The 21,888-nt window shown below is 40.5% G+C and overlaps 2 protein-coding genes and 2 long non-coding RNA genes across 5 annotated transcripts in view; 2 read left to right on the top strand and 2 right to left on the bottom strand.

Annotated features, from left to right (window-relative positions):
• The window catches only part of LOC127374694 (uncharacterized), a 108,997-nt gene that overhangs the window by 81,109 nt on the left and 6,000 nt on the right, over positions 1-21,888 (top strand). Inside the window, exon 2 of the long non-coding RNA XR_007887191.1 lies at positions 20,244-20,871. This is a non-coding gene — a long non-coding RNA (uncharacterized LOC127374694). The remainder of the gene's footprint in view (positions 1-20,243; positions 20,872-21,888) is intronic.
• LOC127374614 (microfibril-associated glycoprotein 4) lies at positions 2,829-6,619 on the bottom strand. The gene is made up of 6 exons (XM_051420165.1): positions 6,453-6,619; positions 5,801-5,956; positions 5,606-5,644; positions 4,461-4,557; positions 4,212-4,379; positions 2,829-3,286 (listed from the first exon to the last, which is right to left on the bottom strand). The coding sequence occupies exons 1-6, from the start codon at positions 6,456-6,458 to the stop codon at positions 3,033-3,035; spliced, it is 720 nt and encodes a 239-aa protein (XP_051276125.1). The 5' UTR covers positions 6,459-6,619; the 3' UTR covers positions 2,829-3,032.
• On the top strand, positions 8,704-17,240 carry LOC127374571 (phytanoyl-CoA hydroxylase-interacting protein-like). Of its 2 annotated transcripts, none has more exons than XM_051420091.1 (6): positions 8,704-8,901; positions 13,001-13,197; positions 15,195-15,369; positions 15,718-15,835; positions 15,947-16,127; positions 16,599-17,240. In XM_051420091.1, the coding sequence occupies exons 1-6, from the start codon at positions 8,826-8,828 to the stop codon at positions 16,971-16,973; spliced, it is 1,122 nt and encodes a 373-aa protein (XP_051276051.1). In that variant the 5' UTR covers positions 8,704-8,825; the 3' UTR covers positions 16,974-17,240. The 2 variants fall into 2 exon arrangements, with proteins under 2 accessions (XP_051276051.1, XP_051276052.1); XM_051420092.1 differs by having other exon boundaries at positions 8,842-8,916.
• Positions 17,296-17,526, bottom strand: LOC127374741 (uncharacterized). Its single transcript, XR_007887255.1, has 2 exons — positions 17,429-17,526; positions 17,296-17,330 (listed from the first exon to the last, which is right to left on the bottom strand). It is a non-coding gene; the product is annotated as an uncharacterized LOC127374741 (long non-coding RNA).

The following is a 21,888-nucleotide window of genomic DNA, read 5'->3' as shown; positions in this document are numbered from 1 at the left end:
GTGTGTGTGTGTGTGTGTGTATGCATGTGTGTGTGTGTGAAGAGAGAGAGAGAGAGAGAGAGAGAGAGAAAGAGAGTGTGTGAGTGTGAGAGAGAGTGTATGTGTGTGTGTGTATGTGAGAGTCCAGAAGGGTTTAAATCATAGGTACTGTATTAATATATTAACTGACAGATTCCTCTCAAGCATTTTAAGAGTTGCAGCACTGAAGCAGAAAACAACGAATAGCTGCACCACAGTGTGTTGGGCGGCCGGCGTACAAAGGACGGTCACTACACACCACAATCAACACTGTGACTTTAATTCAGTATTTTTACACTGAGCTTTTGAAGGCAGGAACGTGACTTTAATCTTTAAAGCTGAGTCCTACCTGAGCTCCACAGCAGCAGCAACAGCACCAACAGCTGATCCATGTCCACGTCCACCGTCTGTTTCCTCTCGTCTGTCCGACTCGTCATCTCTTCCCCCGCTTATGAAATGTTTCCTCTTCCTCTTTTATCTCCTCATCAGCGAGATCAGAGCTCAGATGAGGAGCTTCTCAGAACTTCATTTCACAACTTATTGAAGCAAATATTGAAATATTGAAATACGGCCTCAAAGCTTAATACATCATTTTAAACGATGAATCTGAAATGAGCCAATCAATGTGGTCGTACTTTTGAAGCATTTTGACTTAACTTCAAGTGAAGTTCTGCAGAATGAAATGAAGCACAGAAATGAATGTGCTTTGTATTTTTGAAGCATTTTGATTCTACACATTCTAGTAGTTGACCTTTGACCCCATGAAGTCAGAAATATGTTTTGATTTGAGTAAAACCTGATTCAGGCACCGGTTCAGTTCAGTCGGTAGAGCTGGCGAGCAATGTAAGGTGTTGCTGCAGCGGCCTGGGTTGGAATCCGACCTGCGGCCCTTTGCTGCGTGTCATCCCCTCTCTCTGCCCCCCTTTCCTGTCTGTCTTCAGCTGTCACTATCAATAAAGGCAATAAAAGGCCCAAAAAAACCTGATTCAAAGTTTCTTTTCACGATTAGTATTTTTGGAGATTGAAGACAAACAATCCAATTATGATGACTCGTCCCCTGGGACTCCTGCCTGTGATGACTCAGTGTTTGTTCTTATTTTCAGCCTTTCAGTGTGACTGAGCTTTGCTTGGTGGCTTTTGGTTTTGGTCAGTGTGTTTGCTGGTTCCCTTCCACCCTCACCCTCTCTCTCTGCTCAGCGGCCTCCCATCCAGACCGTAAGAACCCTGCTGGATGGTTGAGCCATACACAGTACGTTATGTTCCTCACTTCTGCTCAGGAAGCGTCCCAGAAACTATGTGATGAAATAAAAACCCTCCTGTATGTTTCGCAATACATAGTGTGAGGTTGCCATGGTAACGGAGTATAATCTGTAGACTGACATCAGCTCATCAGTTACTGCCCGCAGCTTCCTGTCAGAGAGAAAACACGCAGCTGTAATCAGGTATGAAAATGTTTAAAAAAATCTTCAAATCTGAATTCAGATCAGCAAATGTATTGAGACTTATATACTTATAATATTATATATTAAATATGTGGACAAATCTGTAAATGCAGACATATATATTATTGCTGAGAAGTCTCAGTATTTGCTCCAAGAGCTGGAAATACAAAATTTGATCTTGTCCTCCGACCTCGACCCAGTTGGAGCTCAGTTGTGGCTGGAAAGTGGTTATAATATTGCGTATTCTTGCTTGTGCTAGCTGTATTAGCAGTCACCATTAGTCACCATGCCGTCTCACCAGGTGAGTTTTAAGATCTGTTGTGCTACTGCTGGACTTAATCGCTGTCCGGCAGATCTTACAAATGTACTTTCCTTCTTATAAAATCGAAATGTCTTCCAAACTTTGGATTTTAGATTTGATGGCGCATTGTAAATTCTTGTTGTCATGGAGCCACGCTGCGCTAACGTTACTCAAGTCACTCTTGTGGCATTGACCTTTCACCTTTTCTGAGAGTGGAGACGTGAAGCCTGTCAACCGGTACATGGGACATTAGGATCCATCCAAACTGATTTCTACGGTAAATCTTTACAACCCTAATTATTAGAACTATTTACTTGAACTTATAAAAAGTAAATGTACTCATAATGCTGAAAAATAACCTGTGTGTTGGGCGCCCGGTTAGTTCAGTTGGTAGAGCTGGCGACCCATGTACTGAGGCTGAGTCCTTGCTGCAGCGGCCCAGGCTTCGAGTCCAACCTGCGGCCCTTTGCTGCGTGTCATCCCCTCTCACTGCCCCCCTTTCCTCTCTACCTTTGGCTGTCTCTATCAATTAAAGGCAATAAAGGCCCCAAAAAATAACCTGTGTGTTTTACTCCGATCCACTGTATAATTGATGTATTATTAATTATACATTCATGTGTAATTTTGCTGTTGTAGCTTATTTAACATGATGATCATGTGTAACATATATTTTGTACATACAACTTTGGTCTGTAAAGTAGCTAAAGCTGTCTGATAATTGTAATGGAGTTAAAGTATAAAGTAGCATAGAATGGATGCAAGTACCTGAGATTTAATGTTACTCTGCAACATGTTACAGTAAAATGATTAACAAATACATAGTATGGAAATTAACTGGGTGTATACTTAGTGATTATTGACATTAACATGGCTATTAATACCAGTACTGATACCTGTAAGAACATAAAGTATTAATATGAATATTTTTGAGAAGGTGGAGTTGTAGTTTGTCACTGTGACCACTAGAGGGCAGCGATTCATGATCATTTCAGTTTGTGAAAGAAGAACAGAGAACATCCAGTCAGGAAGACACAGGAGACAAAGTGAAGACATCAGATCACATCAGCTTTCTGCTCAGCTCCTCATTTATTGTCAGCGTCCAGCAGATAATGATTCACATTAGGGTTGAAAACCTTCACCAAACAGTTTGCTCAAACTAGTTCAAAATCTTTTCACAGCTGCTTTGCCATCTTTTTTTCCATCTGAAGGTTATGTGTGATTACAGGTTGGTGTCAGCTGATGATATTCTGCTGTACATTGGTCCTGGAGAACTACTGCACAGGACGGATCTTCATGCTGATGGTCTTCAGGGAGTAGTCATGACCCTTCCAATGTTTCCACTCCACTCCAACAGCAAAGATAGTACCATCAGCCCCCCAACGATAAACTCCATTGGGATTTGAACGGTGACAATCATTGTACCAGAACGCCCCCAGGAAGAATTTGGCACAGTTCCTGTCTGAGGAGTCCTGGTCTTTGTCGAAGGTGGAGAACTTCTGTCCGTTGTGATAACTCAGTCCGTCTCCTACAGAAACACAGCAAGTGTATAATCACAACATTATGATAACACAACTAACAGTGGTACATTTTAAACCTGTATTTACATTGTGTTGCTGTCTGTCAGGAACACTCTGCTCATACTCACACAGCTTCACACACTCACCCAGTACAACCAGTACAGCTGGTGCCCAGTACAACCACAGTCTGCTTGACGAACTGTCAACTGTCCACCTACTTATTACTACTAACACAACAACTGAACTAACCAGACACTCTCACTATTATGACATAACAATATATTCACATACTGAGTCAGCTTCAACGACTTAGCAAATGAGCAGAGAGTTTGGAACAGTTCACTATTAACAGATAAATAAAATGATGTGGAGTTGATGGCGGGTACAAGTACTCATACTCTGTCGACTACTACTCCTACAAATAGTACTGAGGCTTCTGTGAAGTCTGTGAGTTCAGATAAATAAACTGAGACATACAAAACACAAATGTTTCATTTTTCTCTTAAATTTGTTTATAAAAACTTATTTAGTGAAAAATATATAAAACCTTAATGTGATCCATGAAACATCAGCAACCACTGATTTGTGCAAGCATATGCACTTTGGATGAATGAGTCTCTGTTCAAACAACTAAAATATCTATACCTGTAACTGCACTTGCAGTGGGCGGGGCTTCAAGCAGAACTGGGTGGGATAAGCGAGAATACCCTCAGATCAGTGTTTTATAAAAACACACCTAGTAACTGGCAGTAGGGGAATCCAATGAGGACTTTACTTCATTACAAGTACAGATATTGACTTTCTTTTTTTTTTAAAGTACATTATCTGTAACCTCCTAATAAGCCTAATAAGGACATCTGATAAAAACCAATACTAGTCTATTTCTCAAGCTAGCTAGAAAATCCTCCCCTGAATATGCTAACATTAACTCACCTGCCCCTTCATCAGTGAATCCAGATACATTCAGTCTGTATCCGTGGGACTCTGGGTCAATGGAGAATGAGGAGTAACGAGCAAACACTTTATTTCCCTCAAAGTCCTCCATGTCAACCAGCAGCTCGTACTTTTTCCTCAGAGTCAGGTGGAAGAGATTCTCAAGACCTGAAAACAAACACACACACAGAAACATCTAGAAACAGTTTCAGGAAGTCACACAACTGTTAGTTTGGTTCCATTTCTCACCGAGCCAGTACTCTCCAGCAGCGCTACCGAAGCCCGTCTTGTACTGGTCCCAGGGTCTGTAGAAGTTCACTGAGCCGTCCATCCTCCTCTGGAACACCTGGAGGGGTGTAAATCATGTTTTACTAACATGATTTATTGTGAAGGTCCTACAGGAAGTGTTCACACTGGAAGTAACTTGGTTGTGACTCAATGACGCTGATTTCAGTTAAAATACTCACCGTCAATGTTAGCCTGCTGAAGCTGTCTTACCCTCAATTGTTTCTGATGATCAAACAGGCTTTCTTAAAAATAATTGTATCTATCTAATATCCTTTATGATCCCACTCCACGCGAGCCTCCAGAAATATAAATATCACTTGATGCCAAGAAGGCATTTGATCGAGTGGGATTATCTTCTTTATACTCTCAAACCATTTGGCTTTGGTTCAAGATTTGTCTCGTGGATAAGGGTGCTCTATTCCTCTCCATTGGCAGCTCTCCGAACAAACAGCAATCTCTTCTATTTCTCAGTTTGTTGTATCACTTGACAGGGTTGCTCGTTGTCGCCCCTTTTATTTGCTGTTGCTGCCTAACCATTCGCAATCACACTGCATGGTGAAGCCAGCATTAAGGGAATACAGAGAAAAGGTATCTCTTTATGTTGATGACATGCTTTTATACCTATCATCAGGATCAAAGGTTCATTTACAAAAAAGAGAGATTATGCCGGTGATTATTTCTGCCACTTTGATTGCATTTTATTCATTCCTTAAAATACGTACATATAAATTGAAGTACTTAAGAATCTGGGTCACACATGACTTTAAAGACTTTATTTCCCCCCACTGCTATTTCACCTGAAAGAAGATTTGTGTGTTATTATTACTTATTTTTTTTATCATGCTATTACTTACTTATTATTAATTATTATAGCTTTTTTTATTATTTATTGTGCTTTTACACTTTTGCTATTATTATTTTCCTTTCTGTGTCTTATTGACATTTTTTGTTATATTGACTATATTTATATATACATGTAACTCCTTATGAATTAATTGTTTGATTACTAACGGTACAGTGATTTTTAACAGGGATGGGGCTCTCTTGGAGCAGGAAGATGGGGTGGAGCTTATCTATCTGTTTACCAGTAAAAAGTCAATACTCACCGTCCACCGTCCTCCTTCTGAGTCCATGTCACAGTACACCTACACACAGACATACTCATTAGTAAATGTGATACTTGGCTAAATATACATCCAATGTACTACAACCAGTACTAGTATTACTACACCGCACGCCCAACTGGAAGCAAGAGCTTTATCGTCTAAAGGTCGACCTGTGTCCCAGAGAGGATGAGGTACCTGAACAGCAGATGTGGCTCCGATGGGATAGATGGTGTACACTCCCGTGGACTGGCTGTTGTCATTATTATAGATGTCGCTGCAGTCCACTGGGAGGACCAGAGGGATGCAGCTGGTTAATACTGGAGCCAGGAGGAGGAGGAGGACTGATAGCAGCTGGAACAGAGGAGATGTTGTCATTTTGATTCATAAAAACCCTGTTTACAGTTTGAACATTTCTGACTTTGAACCCAGCGCTGTGTTGAAACCATACCCAATGTGGGTATTTAGCCAGGCTCGATGCACATTTAAGTCAATCTGGTGTCTCTCTCAGACACAGAGACTGGATGACTGTAAAACCCCAGTTCAAAGATTAGTTTAAAATGTCTTTACAAAATGAGGATTTACCAACTGGAAAAGTGCTTTGGAGGACAGGAGACTGACTAAGATTCATAGTAAATAATGTCTATTCAGATATAACATAAACTCACATTTAATTAAAACATATGTAAGGTAGCGTTAGGCAGCCAGAGAGGATAAAGACCTGGAGGGAAGTGCTACATACAGAAACTGTGACAAACTTGTGTCACCACACAATATTTTAAATAATCTTACTGAAGCTGCTGACAAACTAAAACTACTGATAAACACTTAAAGTTAGTTACAAACTTACCTTCATGGTCAGATTTCTGCTGAATTGAGCAGATGGAAATCCTGATGTCAGTGTCTCTGGACGCTCTGATTTCTCTGACGTGTCTCTCGCTTATTTATATTCCAAAGATCACATTTACTGAACAGCTGCTGTTTCCCAACGATAAGGTGTATATGTATTATATGTCCTTGAGTGTGTGTGCCTTTGGATGACACAATGTTGGCACCAAACCTGACCAGCAGTGTGGGGCAGTCCAATCCAACTGTTCATGCCATAAACTTTGGAATGCAGTTATATTTAAAAGATGTGTATTCATCAAATGCAATGACTTTAGGACCAAGTGACGCTTAGAGGATGATTGCTGTGCATACTAGTTTGGTGGTGAGGCTTCAATAAAAGTTCCTGGTTCATCCGTATATGGATCTAAGATTACTGACAGATGTTCCTGTGGTGCCAGACAGCGTAGTTGATGTATGGATCAGAAGCCTGGAAATATGACCCATCCTGCTGATGAGTGCGAGGACTGGTCCAAAGATTATATATCAAATATATGTTAATATCAAAACATAGGAGGCTAACATCGTGGCGTGACATCAGGATTTCCATCAGCTCAATTCAGCAGAAATCTGACCATGAAGGAGTGAAATGCATGATAGTCTACAGGCCACCCAAACGATGCTCTTCTTTTATTTTAGATTTCTCCTGTCAATTATCCACAACAGTTATAACAGAATTATTATTTAAGGTGATTTTAACTCTTTTGCTTTGAAATTTGTAAATCTATACTGTATACATTTTATTAGATCACACTTTAGGTCTTATAATAACCCACAGCCTGTCTGCCAGTATCTCTTCAGTTGTGGATATAGAAATCTCACTTCTGTGTCTTTTTTACTGTCAGTGGTTTTATACAACAGGATATTCCAGAGCGAACTGTTAGAAAGTGCTATCACACTGCTAAAGTGAACATAGCTCTAGAGTTTATACCGTTACAATGTTACACATTATAGCTTCAAGTCCACATATAATGTCAATGGGCTGTCCTTAATCTCTTTATATAAGCACTTGTGTAATTCACTTTTCAGTGTGGCCCGTAATCCTCCTCCTCCCCCTCCTGACAACATCATGGTTTAATCCACAGATGATGACATCACTCTGTTATTCTGTCGTTTCTTTGGCAGAAAAGCATAGAAACAGACTGTCACTCATGCAGAAGATAACTGATGCATGTACATAAATACATACAGTATATAACAGTGGAAATATATAACACCTTTTTTTTACTGATGGCATAAAATGTAAGCAGCCTTTTATTGTGAAGTTACTTTGAACTATCTTATGACCCTGCTCATGTTCTGTCTCTCTGATTAAACCTTCCCTCCGCGCTGTCGGTGCAACCTGGCCTCCAAATTAAACAAAAACACGTCGACAAAACTAGAGAGCCAGTCACTTAAAAAAAACCTCAGTTTAGTGGCAGGACTAATTACATCATAAGTAACCAAATCTATCAGACAATGTAGTGGTTAAACAGTAGAAAGTTGCATAAAATGAAAATACTCGAGTAAAGTACAAGGAGCAGGAAGGTGTACTAAAGGGTCCAGTGTGTAACACTGAGGAGGATCTATTGTCATCAGTATGTTGTATGTTTTCATTAGTGTATAATCACATCTGAAAATAAGAATCCAGTTGGTTGCAATGTACAACTTCACCACTAGAGATCACTAAATCCGACACGCTGGTCCTTTATGTACAGCAATAAATGATCATATTGCTCTAACTGTACTCTACAGAGCAAAAAGGATCATTGGTTTGGAAAGGTGTTTTGAGTTTGTCCAGTATTCACTCTCTTTTAGTTCTTGGGTTAGGGTTGCTAAATGCTCCACTATGTTCACCAGCAAGTCTCTGTGTCCGTCTGCTGTTTGCTGCTCAGCAGGTACTCTACTTTTTACTGCTCTTTTCTCTGAAAAAGATGCTCTGAGATAAAGTTGTATCAATGAGCTCAAAGTCACTATAAAGGTGTGTAAAGCGGAGGAGAGTTGCAGATTATTATTCACCAGAGACACTGACACAATTTCAGTTCATACATTGTTATAAAATACTCATTAGAGCTGCTCAAAGTTTTCTATTAAAGTAGAAAAAAAGAACTCACTGTCACTCTCTCCGTGATCATCCCGTGACCTCACTAAAGCAGAGAGAGAGAGAGAGAGAGAGAGAGAGAGAGAGAGAGAGAGAGAGAGAGAGAGAGAGAGACAACAGCTGTCAGACAGACTGATTGAAAACAAACTGAAGCTTCACATTCAGCTTTTAACTGATGGGTTTCCATCTTGTTTTTGACTCTGTTTTGCTGACGTCGTCGTCGCTGGGATTTACTGGTTTTTCTGTTTGGATATAAACATGATGGAGCCTCCTCACAGCAGCCTGAACAGTCTGAGTGTGGAGCTGAAGAGTCTGCAGCTGTGTGACAGGGAAGGTCAGTGAATAATAGGTGTGTGACCCATTATTATTGTAGGTCGACACATCAGTTTCTTTGTATTTGTTTTGCGCGTAGTTAATTTGTATCTCTGTGGTTGTTTTATGTCTCTTTGTAGCGATGTTGTGTCTCACTGTGGTCATTTTTTGTTTCTCTGTATTTGTTTTGTGTGTCTTTGTGGCAGGACAGATTTGATCTTGAGACACATAATGACTACAAACACTGATGCATGATATGTCAGTAAAATAAGGAAAAGTAACATTATTTATTACATTATTATAAACTAAGGATTTTTTAAATGCCTGATTGGAGGAGTTGATGCACCAGAGGTCAGCTAATAAATCTGCTGGTAAATGAGCTGAAGTTGCTGGATACTTTACAGATAAAAATTAAATAGTAAAATGCTGCTCAAACAGTACAAGTATATACCTACAGGAAATGTTTCAGAACACACTGGTTCTTTGTGAGTCTCAGTGTGTTGTGTTACCGTTGTTGAACGTTGTTGAACGTTGTTGAAGCGGTGACTGAGGCGTTCAGGGGAACCAGAGCGAGGAGCAAACTCTGCTGGTTCTGTTGTTCAGATGAATCCTGCTGCTGTCACATGTCAGAGTTCCAAAACCTCAATTAGCCTGAAGGAGAAACTAAAACGTTCACAGTGTGCAGAAGCACAGCACAGCTTTTAAACAAGTGCTTAAAACGGACTGAGTGGACTTTTCTCTAAAGACAAAACAACTGCTCTGGATCACTCGTGGGCAGTATTTACTGCTCCGGACCTCCTGGTGGTGCAGTTACTGAAATATGTAGATCTATAAAACCATGTGGCACACACCAGTAGGAAGTCTTCTTGTAAATACCTACCTGCAGTAAATTGTGTGCACGTACCCTTCCCAGTGTCGTTGCATAATCCATATATATCTATATATAGTCAATGCTAAACGGCTCATGAATATGCCAGTGTTTAAGGAGCCTTTGTTGGATTATCAATGAGGGAAAGATGGAGCAGTTTAGTATTTGTGGAAGGTCATTGTGCTCTCTCTAGAACAGAGTCCCTAAGAGGAAATGGGCAAAGCAAAATCTTTACGTTTTCCAGCTTCAGCTTCCAGAGATGGTGAAAGACCATTAAGCAGCAGAAGAGGATATATTGTGTACGTCCACCTATACCCATGGAGTTTACCAGATGTTTGTAATTGATTTAGATCATTTACTGTAGCACAATTACCAGACAGTACCACACTGTGTAAATTCTCCATTTCAAGTAAAAGTCCAGCATTTAAAATTTGATTGAAGTAAAAGTATGTATGCCTAAGAATTATCTCCGAAATGTAGGCCTACCTAAAGTATCAAAGTAAAGTAATTGTCATTGCTATATCATTACAGTATTGGATCATTAGTATTGATACAATACTACAAGCTGTAATTTAATCTTGTAGTTGCACTGCAGTTCATATACTTCTACATAGTTTAATATAAAACAATACATCATATTTTATTTTTTCTGCATAAAATCTGAAAAATCAAATGTAAAAGTAAAAAGTGGTGAGATAAAAGTACAATATTTGAGATGTAGTGGAATAGGAAGTGAGAAGAAAATACTCAAGTAAAGTACTTTAAATCAGACATGCACTGTTTCCCCACTGCTGACTGAGGATGATCTGAGTCTGTGCTCTGAGCAGAGCAGCAGTTTACAGACTGCATCAGATTAGCATCAGGATCCGCCTGAGTTCAAAAGGCTTCATAGGAAGAGTCGAGTTTTGGGATTCCTGCATCCAGTGAAGGTCTCTCAGCTCAGACAATCCTGTTTCCAAAGGTCCAACATACACAAGTTAGCTGGATGCTGCTTTACGTTTGTCTGCAAGTTCAGAAACTGAAATGGCCAACTGGTTAGTGGCCCTCTGCTTTAGAGTGTGACATTGTAGGTTTCATTTCTGGACACGCAGGGTCAAGCTGCTCTCGTGTGATTAACGTTGTGAAACAGTTACAGTTTGATTAGGTTTAGGAAGAAGATTACTTGAATATGTTGCTGAAAAGACATTGATCTGATTAATGGGGGTGAAAATGCACTTTTTTTCTTTCAAATATCAGACAGACTATCAAACAATAAAAAATTGCTTTCTCTCTGCAGAGCTTTTTTTGGGATTGTTGCAGGCTTAAATTCCTTATTTCACAGCAGCTTTTCTAAAGATTGCTTTGCATGTTGCAATGTTTTTAGGCATTTTTATGCAATAACCTTGTAAGAGAAAGTGAAAATTGCAAAAATACTTGTATAATTCATAAAAAAAAACTGAAGGCATCTTCCAGTTGCATTGAGAATAACATCTCTAGTAGTTAGGTGAAGTATGGCTCAACATGGGGGACTGCTTGGTAAAATTTGTGAAAAGGTTGCAGTGATTGGACAAAATTGCAAGGTTGCGGAGAATTTGCAATAATGTGACAGTCATTGTTGGCAGTGAGAACATTCTAATAAATAAAACTGGAAATGATATCTATCACAAAATTTGAACTGAGGCGACCAAAAGAGAATGAACACAACTCGCTAACCTGTTTTACAATAGGTTAGTGTTGAACCCAGTTAACATTACAATAGTTAGCCTGCAGTATTTCCCTTTCCCCACATGCTCATGTGACTGATAGGGTCAGTTACTGATGATCTCCACCACAGTGCACGTGTTTAATTGCACTTATTTGAACAGAAGTTGATGAACGGGGCCGAACTGTCAAATAAAAAATAAAATAAAATCTTTAGCAGATATTGGATCTGAAGTTTTCTTGTAGTCCTATATTGTTATAAACTTCAGTGGATGGAGCCATGTTTTAGGAAACTTTAACCTGGTGTTAATAATGTTGAAGTAAATGAGAATGTTTGCAGTGAATGCAGATCAGTCACAGAGGCGGACAGGTGAAGAAGTTTCTCTGTTGTGGACTGAAACCTGGCAGCAGCTTCAGTCTGGTGGATCTCCAGAGATCTCTGTGGCTAATTACCTTCCCAGGATGGATGAATAGATGCTTCACCTCCTCCATTAACTGAAAGGATGGGGGGATGAGGAGGAGGAGAGGGGAGCAACCAGTTATGTAAACAGGAAGGAAGTGTAAAAGAAGAGTAAACTGAACTGAGCCTGTTGCAGAGACAGCTTGTAGTGGATTTTAATAACATTTTCATTGTAGGTGTGGTATCAGTACTTGTACTGTAGTAAAGGATCTAAATACTTATAAATACTAGGTGTACAGCCCAAAGTGTTTAATTCAAAGTCTCATTTCTAAAGACTACAGACCTTTTCCTCCATGTGGCCCCTGGAATAAAACGTTTGGACACCCCTGATTTAATGAGTTTCCTGTTGATCATCAGACGCCAGTCGTAACAAGATGTTACGCTGGCAGTTTGAACTGTCCTCCGCCTCCTCAACAGGCTCCTTGTTCAGCCTGCGAGCTCTCTGAGTCTCTGCTAACTGAAGCCTTTTGTCCTCTGAGCCGAATGCTGGAGAGAGGAGGGAGGGAAGGAGGGATGGAGACAGAGAGGGGGGGGTAAACAGGTTAGATACAGGGGTGGATGGAAAACAGAAAACCTTCACTGCTAAGGTTTAATGTTAACGTAGCATTTTATTCCAGTTTCGTGTTCATTCTGAGACACAGCCGTGCTGTGAACTAAATGCTAGCATGCTCAAAATGACAGTGCTAACACGCTGTATAATGTTTTCCACATTTATCATTTTAGTTTAGCATTAGCATGCTAACTTTTGCTAATAATCAGTAAACACAAAGTAGAGGCTGATGCAAATACAATCAGTTCTGCAGGTATTTGGTCATAGAGAGCTGCTGGGATGACGTATTATTGTAGTCCTGAAGTTAGCTTCGACAAACAGCCCACGGGATTGTCCCATTCCAAAGTCCTCTGTTAAAAATGTACAGTGTGTCCTGACAGATACTAACTTGCATATGTTGGACAATTAGCACAACTTATTAATAATCAGCTATATGGACACAGGAGTGGTTGAAGGAGTTATTGAGGACAGACAAATTATTGGCCATTAATGGGAAATTCATATTATATACAACAGTTAAGAGTTTACAATAAAATGTAACTGTGTTATTTACACATGTTCAGGCACAGAGTCTGCAGACAGCAGCATGGGGGACGTGGACAACCTGCCAGTTCCTCAGCAGATCCGGATCAGTAACATCACCTGTGATTCTTTCAAAATCAGCTGGGACGTAGACCACAGGGGCCGAGAGAGGATCACACACTACTTCCTCGACCTCAACAAGAAGGAGAACAACAACTCCAACAAGTTCAAACATAAGGTTGGTAGAAGATCAGCTGATCAGCGTCAGTTTGTAGGAAAAGTCAAGTTTGTTTGGAAAACTTTGGATAGACTGATTATTGGATCCAATATTCAGCATTTTTCTAATTATCTATCAGGTTTTTTAAATCTGATTGCTGATAAGATAAATAAGAAATGTTTTGGTCCAGTAAAAGTGTGTTAATATATATTAGTTTTTAACATGATGGCTGTCATTGTTGTGCCAATTTTGACTACTTTGTACTGCTGGGATGCTTAATCAAGAATGACACATCATCATTTATTAGTTGATTTATATTTTGTGTTAACAATGTTAATCTGTACAGTAACTAAGGTTAATAAATAAATGTAGTAGAAGTATAAAGCAGTTAAGCACAACCTGCGTATTGTACTTACCTGCAGGACGTGACTCCACCCCTGATTGAGTTATATTTTTACTGCAAATGTTCAGTTCCAAATATCAGTTATTTCTTTCATTGATGCTAATTATTTGTATCTGTATTGTCGTCCACATGAGTAGCCTTATGTCTTCATGCATATCGCCACCTCCTGGTCAGTCTAGGTCCGCAATCTGAACATCCGCGTACCACAACCGATATTCTGAAAAGACCCACCCTACTCTGCATCTGATTGGCTTGTGTCCGCTGCCTTTGTTGGTTTGGTTGGTCAGAGTTATGTGTGTGAAACTAATGTCAGGGTCAATCAGCCAATCAGAAGCAGAGTAGAGGCGTAAACACAGTTACACTGTGGTCAGCAGGGTGCAAACTACAGGGGAGCCAGGGGGAGCTCCTCTTAATAAGACATGAGCTCCCTGAAAACTTTGTGTATTTTCATCAAGATGATATGCCAGATGATATTTATTCTTATTGAACTTTTCTTTAATCAGCTAAATAAGAACGGTTGAAATAAAATCTCCTTTTCAGTGGTGACCTGGTCAACAAAACAGCAAAGTTTCACATTGAGTGCCAATTACATACATCAAATTATTACAAAACCATATTATACAGGATAAGAGTTTGTTTTATCATCATCAACCACAGGGGTTAAATGAGCACAGAAATTAATGAACAAAATGATTCAGGCATGGGCGCCCGGTTAACTCAGTCGGTAGAGCTGGCAACCCGGATACCGAGGCTGAGTTTGAATCCGACCTGCGGCCCTTTGCTGCGTGTCATCCCCTCTCTCTGCCCCCCTTTCCTGTCTGTCTTCACCTGTCATTATCATAAAGGCAATAAAAGCCCCCCAAAATACTTAAAATGATTAATGCATTGCAGTAAGAACATTTTGTAATAAAAACTTCAAATAGTTTAAAATGTGTTAGAGAGACAAGGGAGGCGAGACCGATGCTCACTCCAAGACCATGTACCGTAGTGAAACAGTCCACACAGGTGGATTATTGTTGGATCTAAGATTGTAGATATTATGTACAAGTATTGATGTATGTTTCATCAGTAATTCACTTTAATAAAGATATTGGCATCCATGCTTTTCTTGCCATCATAAACTTCCTTCACTTTAACTCAAATACCAGAACAGAACAAGAAAGAAAAGATTAAAATACATTTGCAAATCTCTATTTTCTTGCAGATACTTACTGTTTATTTAATAGATTAATCTGTTAAATTCAAGTTTAATATTGTTAATACATCTAAAATATTTATTAATGAATAATTTCTGTAATTTCACAGATAATTATTTTAATTACAAATATATTTTGATTAAAATAACTAAAACAAATAACAACAGCACTCTTCTGTTAACTTAAGCCTGATTATTTTTAAAAAAATGTAAAATAAAAGCTGAAAACTGTATTTTAATAATATTTAATAATAGAGTAGTCTGTTGTCAGGGAGTCCCGTGCTCACAGTGTTACTGCTGATCTGTGTATATCCTATAGATTGAAACTGTAAGGATATTGAGGGAAAACACAACCACACAGTTTTGGATCTGTCCAAAGACACAAATCTGTCCTCCACCTCCTGCGTCTTTGTCTTTCAGGACGTACCGACGAAGCTGGTGGCGAAGGTGGTTCCCCTGCCGATGACGGTGAGAGGTCATTGGTTCCTGAGTCCTCGCACAGAGTACACCGTGGCCGTCCAGACTGCTGCCAAGCAGCCGGACGGAGACTACGCGGTCTCTCAGTGGAGCGAGGTCATCGAGTTCTGCACTGCAGGTCGGACTCCTCAAACGTCCTCCCTTTTCTTTCACTCACACTTGATGAGTTTTCTCAGAATGAAGAATAAGAGTTTGGTTAACGTCCTGTCTGAAGGCTGGTTAATGTTCTTGTTTCAGTCCCTCCACACTTCTTTTGGGATTGTTGCGTCCTACAATGCTTCCTATAGCGCTCATTATTGCAATGTGGTTGGAAGTATTCAGGTGTCTCCATCTGGATTTTATTTAGATCAAGTTGAAACAGTAATGTCCTCAACTTGTAATTTTCCTCTCTCTCTCTCTCTCTCTCTCTCTCTCTCTCTCTCTCTCTCTCTCTCTGTGTGTGTGTGTGTGTTTGTGTTCTCCACAGATTACTCCAGCCTCCATCTGAACCAGCTGCTACAGAAAGCCGAGGCGATTGCTGGCCGGATGCTGCCGTTTACCGTCTTCTATAGAAACCAACAGCAGGAGTACTTCCAACAGGCCAGGTGTGTGTGTGTGTGTGTGTGTGTGTGTGTGTGTGTGAGAGAGAGAGAGAGCACTCACTGGCTGTATCTCTAGATGTTGATGTGTGTTTTAACTCTGTGTGTCCTGAACAGCCCTTCCTATCGCTCCAGAGATGCTCAGTGCCACCAGATGCTGCCGGCAGTCAAAGACAACAGCGGCAGCCTCGGGTCCCCCATCAGCGGCAAACTGGAGGGGGTCTTCTTCAGCTGTAACACAGAGTTCAACACAGGAAACCCCCCCCAGGACTCCCCATATGGACCCTACCGCTTCCAGGTGCGGCCTTTTGAATCTTTTCATAGACATTTGGCAGGTTAACAATAACTGTGCTGACACCAGTGCTCCATTAATCCCTCCCTCCAGATTTTCACAGCCGTTTTTTTGGGATTGCCATGCATGTTTTTAGGCATTTATTTGCAATAAAAGTACAACAATTATTAATTTTTTTTTGTGTAATTTATTCAAAAGTCATTGAAAGTTCTTAGGATGCGCAATAACATTTTTTTTTCAGGCAATAACTGATGACGACCTTCTCCTCACAGCCGATGCCGATAAAATAACCTGTAGTAACACACCTGCGGGTGAGAAAGGCTGAGATGAAGTGAGCAAAGACGGATGATTTAATATTTATAACTCTTTTTCTTCCTAAATCTGACTGACATCACTGTTGTTTACAACAACAACAAACAACATTTTTTTTTCTACTATAGTACACACCCATACTGCGCTGCATTTCTTTCTGCACAGATCCAAGCCGAGGTCCTCTTCAACCAGAACACCAACATCTACTTTGGGGATTTCTACTGCATGTACACATCCTACCACTACGTCATCCTGGTCCTGGCTCCTGGCGGCACCAAAGGAGACGTCTTCTGTAAAGGGAGGCTGCCGGCGCTGGACAGATCCAACAACTGCTTCCTGAGCTGCACCGAGGAGGACGACGGCTCGCTGTCTTTTCGTCACGCTCAGGACGTAATCTTGGAGGTGATCTACACTGAGTCGGTGGATATGTCTTTAGGGACGGTGGCACGGATCAGCGGGCAGCAGCTCGTGAGTCAGTCCACCGTCAACGCCAAGAAAGACCCCAGCTGTAAGATCTGCAACATCAGCGTGGGGCGTTAGCCAGATGTTTGGATGATCAGCTAACCTGTTAATAACTGACCTGGTGGTTATTGTAGCTACTAATGCTATTAATGAGCTACTTACTAAATTTACCACCCACTCGCTGTAGAACCACTGGCTTACTAAGTGCTAGCAGGGCCTGGGTATCTAGCAGGTATTTAACCAAATACTAAATCTACTTTTTTAATATGCGCGAGCCCCAGTGCCTGAATTGGAGCAACAAAGGTGCCAGTACCCTCAATGCAATCCCTACCCCTAACCCCAACCTCTAACCACAACTCCCAACCACTACCACTAACCACAACCCCTAACCACAACTCCCAACCACTACCACTAACCACAACCCCTAACCACAACCTCCCAACCACAACTCCCAACCACAACCCCTAACCACAACCCCTAACCACAACTCCCAACCACTACCACTACCACTAACCACAACCCCTAACCACAACCTCTAACCACAACTCCCAACCACTACCACAACCACTAACCACAACCCCTAACCACAACTCCCAACCACTACCCCTAACCACAACCTCTAACCACAACCTCTAACTGCAGTTATTTTAGTGTTTTCGGTCCATTTTAGCGAGGACATTTTCTCAACGTAAGTTCCCTCAAAGACCTGCCCTCACTCTGCCTCTGATTGGCTCTGACCCTGACTTTTTGTTTAACCCAAACCACCTCAGTCCTCACGCCTTAACTTAACCAACCAAACCAACGAAGGCAACAAGCAGAGTAGGGTGGGTGGATGTTAAAGCGTGACTGGGCTCACCAGTCAGTTAGTAGGTCCTCAGATTACTGTCATTCTTTCTAGGCTGGGTCTGTTACCAGTGTGCAACACTCTCCCTTTAGCTACCCGGACCGACGGTATTCTTTTTTTTGTGCCATTCAGTTCAGACATTCCTGAAGGAGGCCTAAGATAAATAATTTGTTTCTGTTTCCTTTTTCACTTTCTCCCAGTATCCCAGCAAAGATGTTTTTCCATATTTAGCCATTATGACTGGTGTTCTGAAATCCCTGTTTTTGACTTTCCAGTCAGAACTGGAATGAAACTAGACCTCTTCTAATATGCACCGATATGACTCTGCAAAGGCACTCATAAGTCTGCTTTCTTCAACAAGTATATCATAGTTTTGGGTTTTAGTTCAGTTATTTACTGTGTAACTTCACTTCCTGAGATTCTGTCACTCAAACCCACATCTGAACCTGTCTACCTGCCCGCCTGTCTGCCTACCTGGAAGCTACTTTCATATATTAAACCACTGACGTCATCCTTGTGCCTGCTTTGTCTGCATTTGTGTCCAGTCCTGCATTTCCTGAGCTGTGACAAAGTAGATTATTAAAGAATATAAAAGTGAAACATTTTGGGACAGGGTTAACGCTGTATTAGTTGTATTGAACAGGGGAAATGATGAGGTCATTGCTTATGAACTGTCCCGTATGGATTTCACAAAGTAGTTACTAGCCTGGTCAGCCATGATCAGTTATAATAAGTAAGAAGATAGAAGACAACAAGTACAACAAACAACCAAAAAATACAAAAGATAATAATAATAATAATAATAATTTTAATAACATATATATTTCTAATAATAATATAATAAAGAATATAATATATAATAAGAAGAACCATTATTATTATCATTATCATTATTATGATCACATCACCAAGAAGAAGAAGAACAATGATAATGATGGAAATGAGGTTTACTGAGAAAGAGAGAAATAATAATGATTGAGAATAATAAAAAATATAAAATAATCAATATATATTCTTATTGTCCTATGGGGGGTTCCTGGCAGGGCTTGGGGGCTGTCTGGTGATGTGACCATGTATGTATGTATATATTGTTCTATGTTAGCAGATGTGAAATGAGTCGATCTATTGAAATGTGTTCGGTGAATAGAGCGTGCCACTGATGTGTTTATTTCTGTCTTTTTATGTGCAGCGAGTCCTGTGGAGGTGATTGGTTAATTCTTGTCACATGACCTGTGGTAACATTTTCATCTTGTGCACATGTTTTTTTGGTCGTGCAACAGTTTTTCAGTTTTGAGCAGGTGTCCATTCAGAATAATGCATCTGCATGCACCAAAGACACAACATCTGAACGGCCCCTAATGTGACTTCACTGGCTTATATAGTGACTGTAATTAGTTACTTCAACCCCTGAAAATGAAATCAAGAAAAATGAAGGTCCAAACCCTCTCCTATCTTCCTTTTCTTTGCAACCTACCTGCCTTTAATGATTGACAGAACCAATAAAAACCCAGGTTAACGATGTAACACAGAAATATCTTCTTGTTTGGGGTAAAAAGCGTCCTTTGGTTCGTCTCTGAGATGATGAAAGCAGGATTGAACCATTGATGGAACATGTTTTTCTAAGCTGAGGTTTGAATTGAAACCGACACAAAGATGTGTTATTGAGTGGGACAGAGAACCACGACTGTTTAATATTTGAGAATCATTTATATTAATTTAACATAATACTATTTCTTCATGTTTGTCATTAATAATCATTTTTGTATTAAAGAAGACTGGAGGTTCATTTCATGTCAGTCATCTGATAGTTGGTGAGTTACAGGAAGCGTCCCAGAAACTATCTGATGAAATAAAAACCCTCCTGTATACATAGTGTGAGGTTGCCATGGTAACGGAGTATAATCTGTAGCCTGACATCAGCTCATCAGTTAGTTTGTCCTCAGGCTCTTTCCTGTCACAGAAATACCTCCCAGCTTCATTTTGTTCACATGAAAACAAACTCAGATGTGTTGAGTTCAGAAGCTTCCTTCAGGTTCTTTCGAGGTTTTAAAGGATGAAAAGTGACGTTTTGATGACGATGAGCTGAGGAAGACCATGATGAGCAGCTCAGTCTGATGGACAGTCTGTCGGTCATGTTATGAATGTGCTCAGAGCAGTTACTGCCTGCAGCTTCTGTCAGAGAGAAAACATGCAGCTGATGAGGAGATAAACAAAGATGTGACTGACAGAGGACAAATGGCTGATTGCACCAATTAATGCAAATCCAATCAATCTTTTCTCAAATGTGACCCATCCTCTTTGATAAAGCTTATAGTTAGGGCTGGATCAGGTGAGTCCTGAACCATCCCTTAGTTATGCTGCTATAGGCCTAGACTATCGGGGGATTTCCCATGGTGCACTGAGCTCCTCTCTTCCTCTCTCTTTCTGCACTCATTCATGTTCCATTAATGCATGTTACTAACTACACTTCTTCCCCGGAGTTCTTGTGCTTTCTCGTCTCGCAGGTTCTCATGGATCCTGGTGGAGCCTCCTGCCATGGTCCTGCTAGACTGCCATTGCTAATATCACTGATATTATTGTTGTTATTATTATTATTATTATTATTATTACTACAGTTACTATTATTACTATTGTCACTGCTCATTGTCCTCCATCGTTGCTGTTGTCGTCGTCATCATCATCTTCATGTTCATCATCTTCAGTCACTACTATTAGTGTAGTTGTTGCTACTGTTGTTGCTGTGCAACTGTCTGTCTGTCTCTGTCTCTCTGTCTCTCTCTCTCTCTCTCTCTCACCCCAACAGGTCGAGGCAGACGACCACCCACCTAGAGCCGGAGGATCTGTCCTAGGTTTCTGCCTTTTAACAGGCAGTTTTTCCTTGCCCTTGTCTCCAAGGTCTTGCTCATGGTGGTACTGTTGGGTCTCTGTAAATAATGTTATAAGGAGTTCGGTCTAGACCTGCTCTATTTGAAAAGTGTCCTGAGATAACTTCTGTTAGGAATTGGCCTTATACAAATAAAATTGAATTGAATTGAATTGAACAGACGACGAGTCGGACAGACGAGAGCAGACAGACGGTGGACGTGGACATGGATCAGCTGTTGGTGCTGTTGCTGTTGCTGTGGAGCTCAGGTAGGACTCGGCTTTAAAGATGATGTGTTAAATATCTGTGTTGGATGTTGGAGGAACATACGAAGGCTTCATTTACACAAACAGATATCTCCATTTTCATTGATTTGAAATCAATCCAGGGCGTATCAATCAAACTGCTGTTCATTTTAAGAATGGCTTTTATCTGTTGTTGTAAACTCTTCACACATACACACACATACATCATATTAAAGCATCAAAGGAAGAAAAACAGGAAAACGCTGTAAAATCATTCACATTGAAGTTTGAATCCTTCAGATTTTTATCAGATCAAACTCAGTTTTTGATTCTATTTGTACTCAATTATTAGTTTTTATGTAACATCTGATCAATGTATTTATATTCAGTAATTATGTCTCTGTGCCGTATTCTCCACTGTTAGCAGCGGAGTCCGCCTTTGACTCAGACTCATGACAGACTGACAGGAATCGATGCATCATGTAATCAGATTCACTGTTTCCTGTTCACTCTCCGGCAGCTGTATCAGATCATTTCCTGCTGCTGCTCCTTCACAATAAAACACTTCAACTGGACAAACACAGGGAGGCTTTTATTGTGAAGCAGTCACAGGAAACACACTGTATTTTTTAGAGTCACTTTTCCTCCGTCGAAGCTTTCTGACTCCACAGGGGTCGAAGGTCAACGTCACTAAATCATCAGAACTAATAAATAACAGGCAACTATCCAGTGAACTCTTCCAGCCTCAAACACCATGAAGGACAGACAAACTGCTCACATGTGGTTTAGATCACCATGGCAACACACTGCTCAGAAACATCAGATATTGATCTGTTGATTGGTGGCCAGATAGAGCGATCGGTTCGTGTTTGCACTTAAAAGTGGGCGGGACAGTTTATCAATGTTTTACAGTAATACACTTCAGAGGAGATAACTGCAGGCCGCACACTGTCACCATCATCTTTAATGGACTGAAACTTTATTTAACAGAGGGAACACAGCCATCAGTTTAAAACCGGTTTAATACCAGTTTGAGACCAG

This window comes from Dicentrarchus labrax, unplaced genomic scaffold, assembly GCF_905237075.1.
Source record: "Dicentrarchus labrax unplaced genomic scaffold, dlabrax2021, whole genome shotgun sequence".
Taxonomy (NCBI): domain Eukaryota; kingdom Metazoa; phylum Chordata; class Actinopteri; family Moronidae; genus Dicentrarchus; species Dicentrarchus labrax.
Note: the sequence above shows the minus strand (reverse complement) of the source record. Positions and strands in the feature narration are given on the sequence as shown.

Bases quoted from the DNA above. Each gene is read 5' to 3' on its own strand.
- LOC127374614 (XM_051420165.1), bottom strand. The intron at 4,558-5,605 runs GTGAGTATTGAC...ACACCCCTCCAG, and splicing joins CAGAAGGAGGACGGTGGACG to GTGTTCCAGAGGAGGATGGA. The intron at 3,287-4,211 runs GTGAGTTAATGT...GTGTTTCTGTAG, and splicing joins ATTCACTGATGAAGGGGCAG to GAGACGGACTGAGTTATCAC.
- LOC127374571 (XM_051420091.1), top strand. From the start codon at position 8,826: ATGATGGAGCCTCCTCACAGCAGCCTGAACAGTCTGAGTGTGGAGCTG. The intron at 8,902-13,000 runs GTCAGTGAATAA...ACACATGTTCAG, and splicing joins GCAGCTGTGTGACAGGGAAG to GCACAGAGTCTGCAGACAGC. The intron at 13,198-15,194 runs GTTGGTAGAAGA...TTTGTCTTTCAG, and splicing joins CCAACAAGTTCAAACATAAG to GACGTACCGACGAAGCTGGT.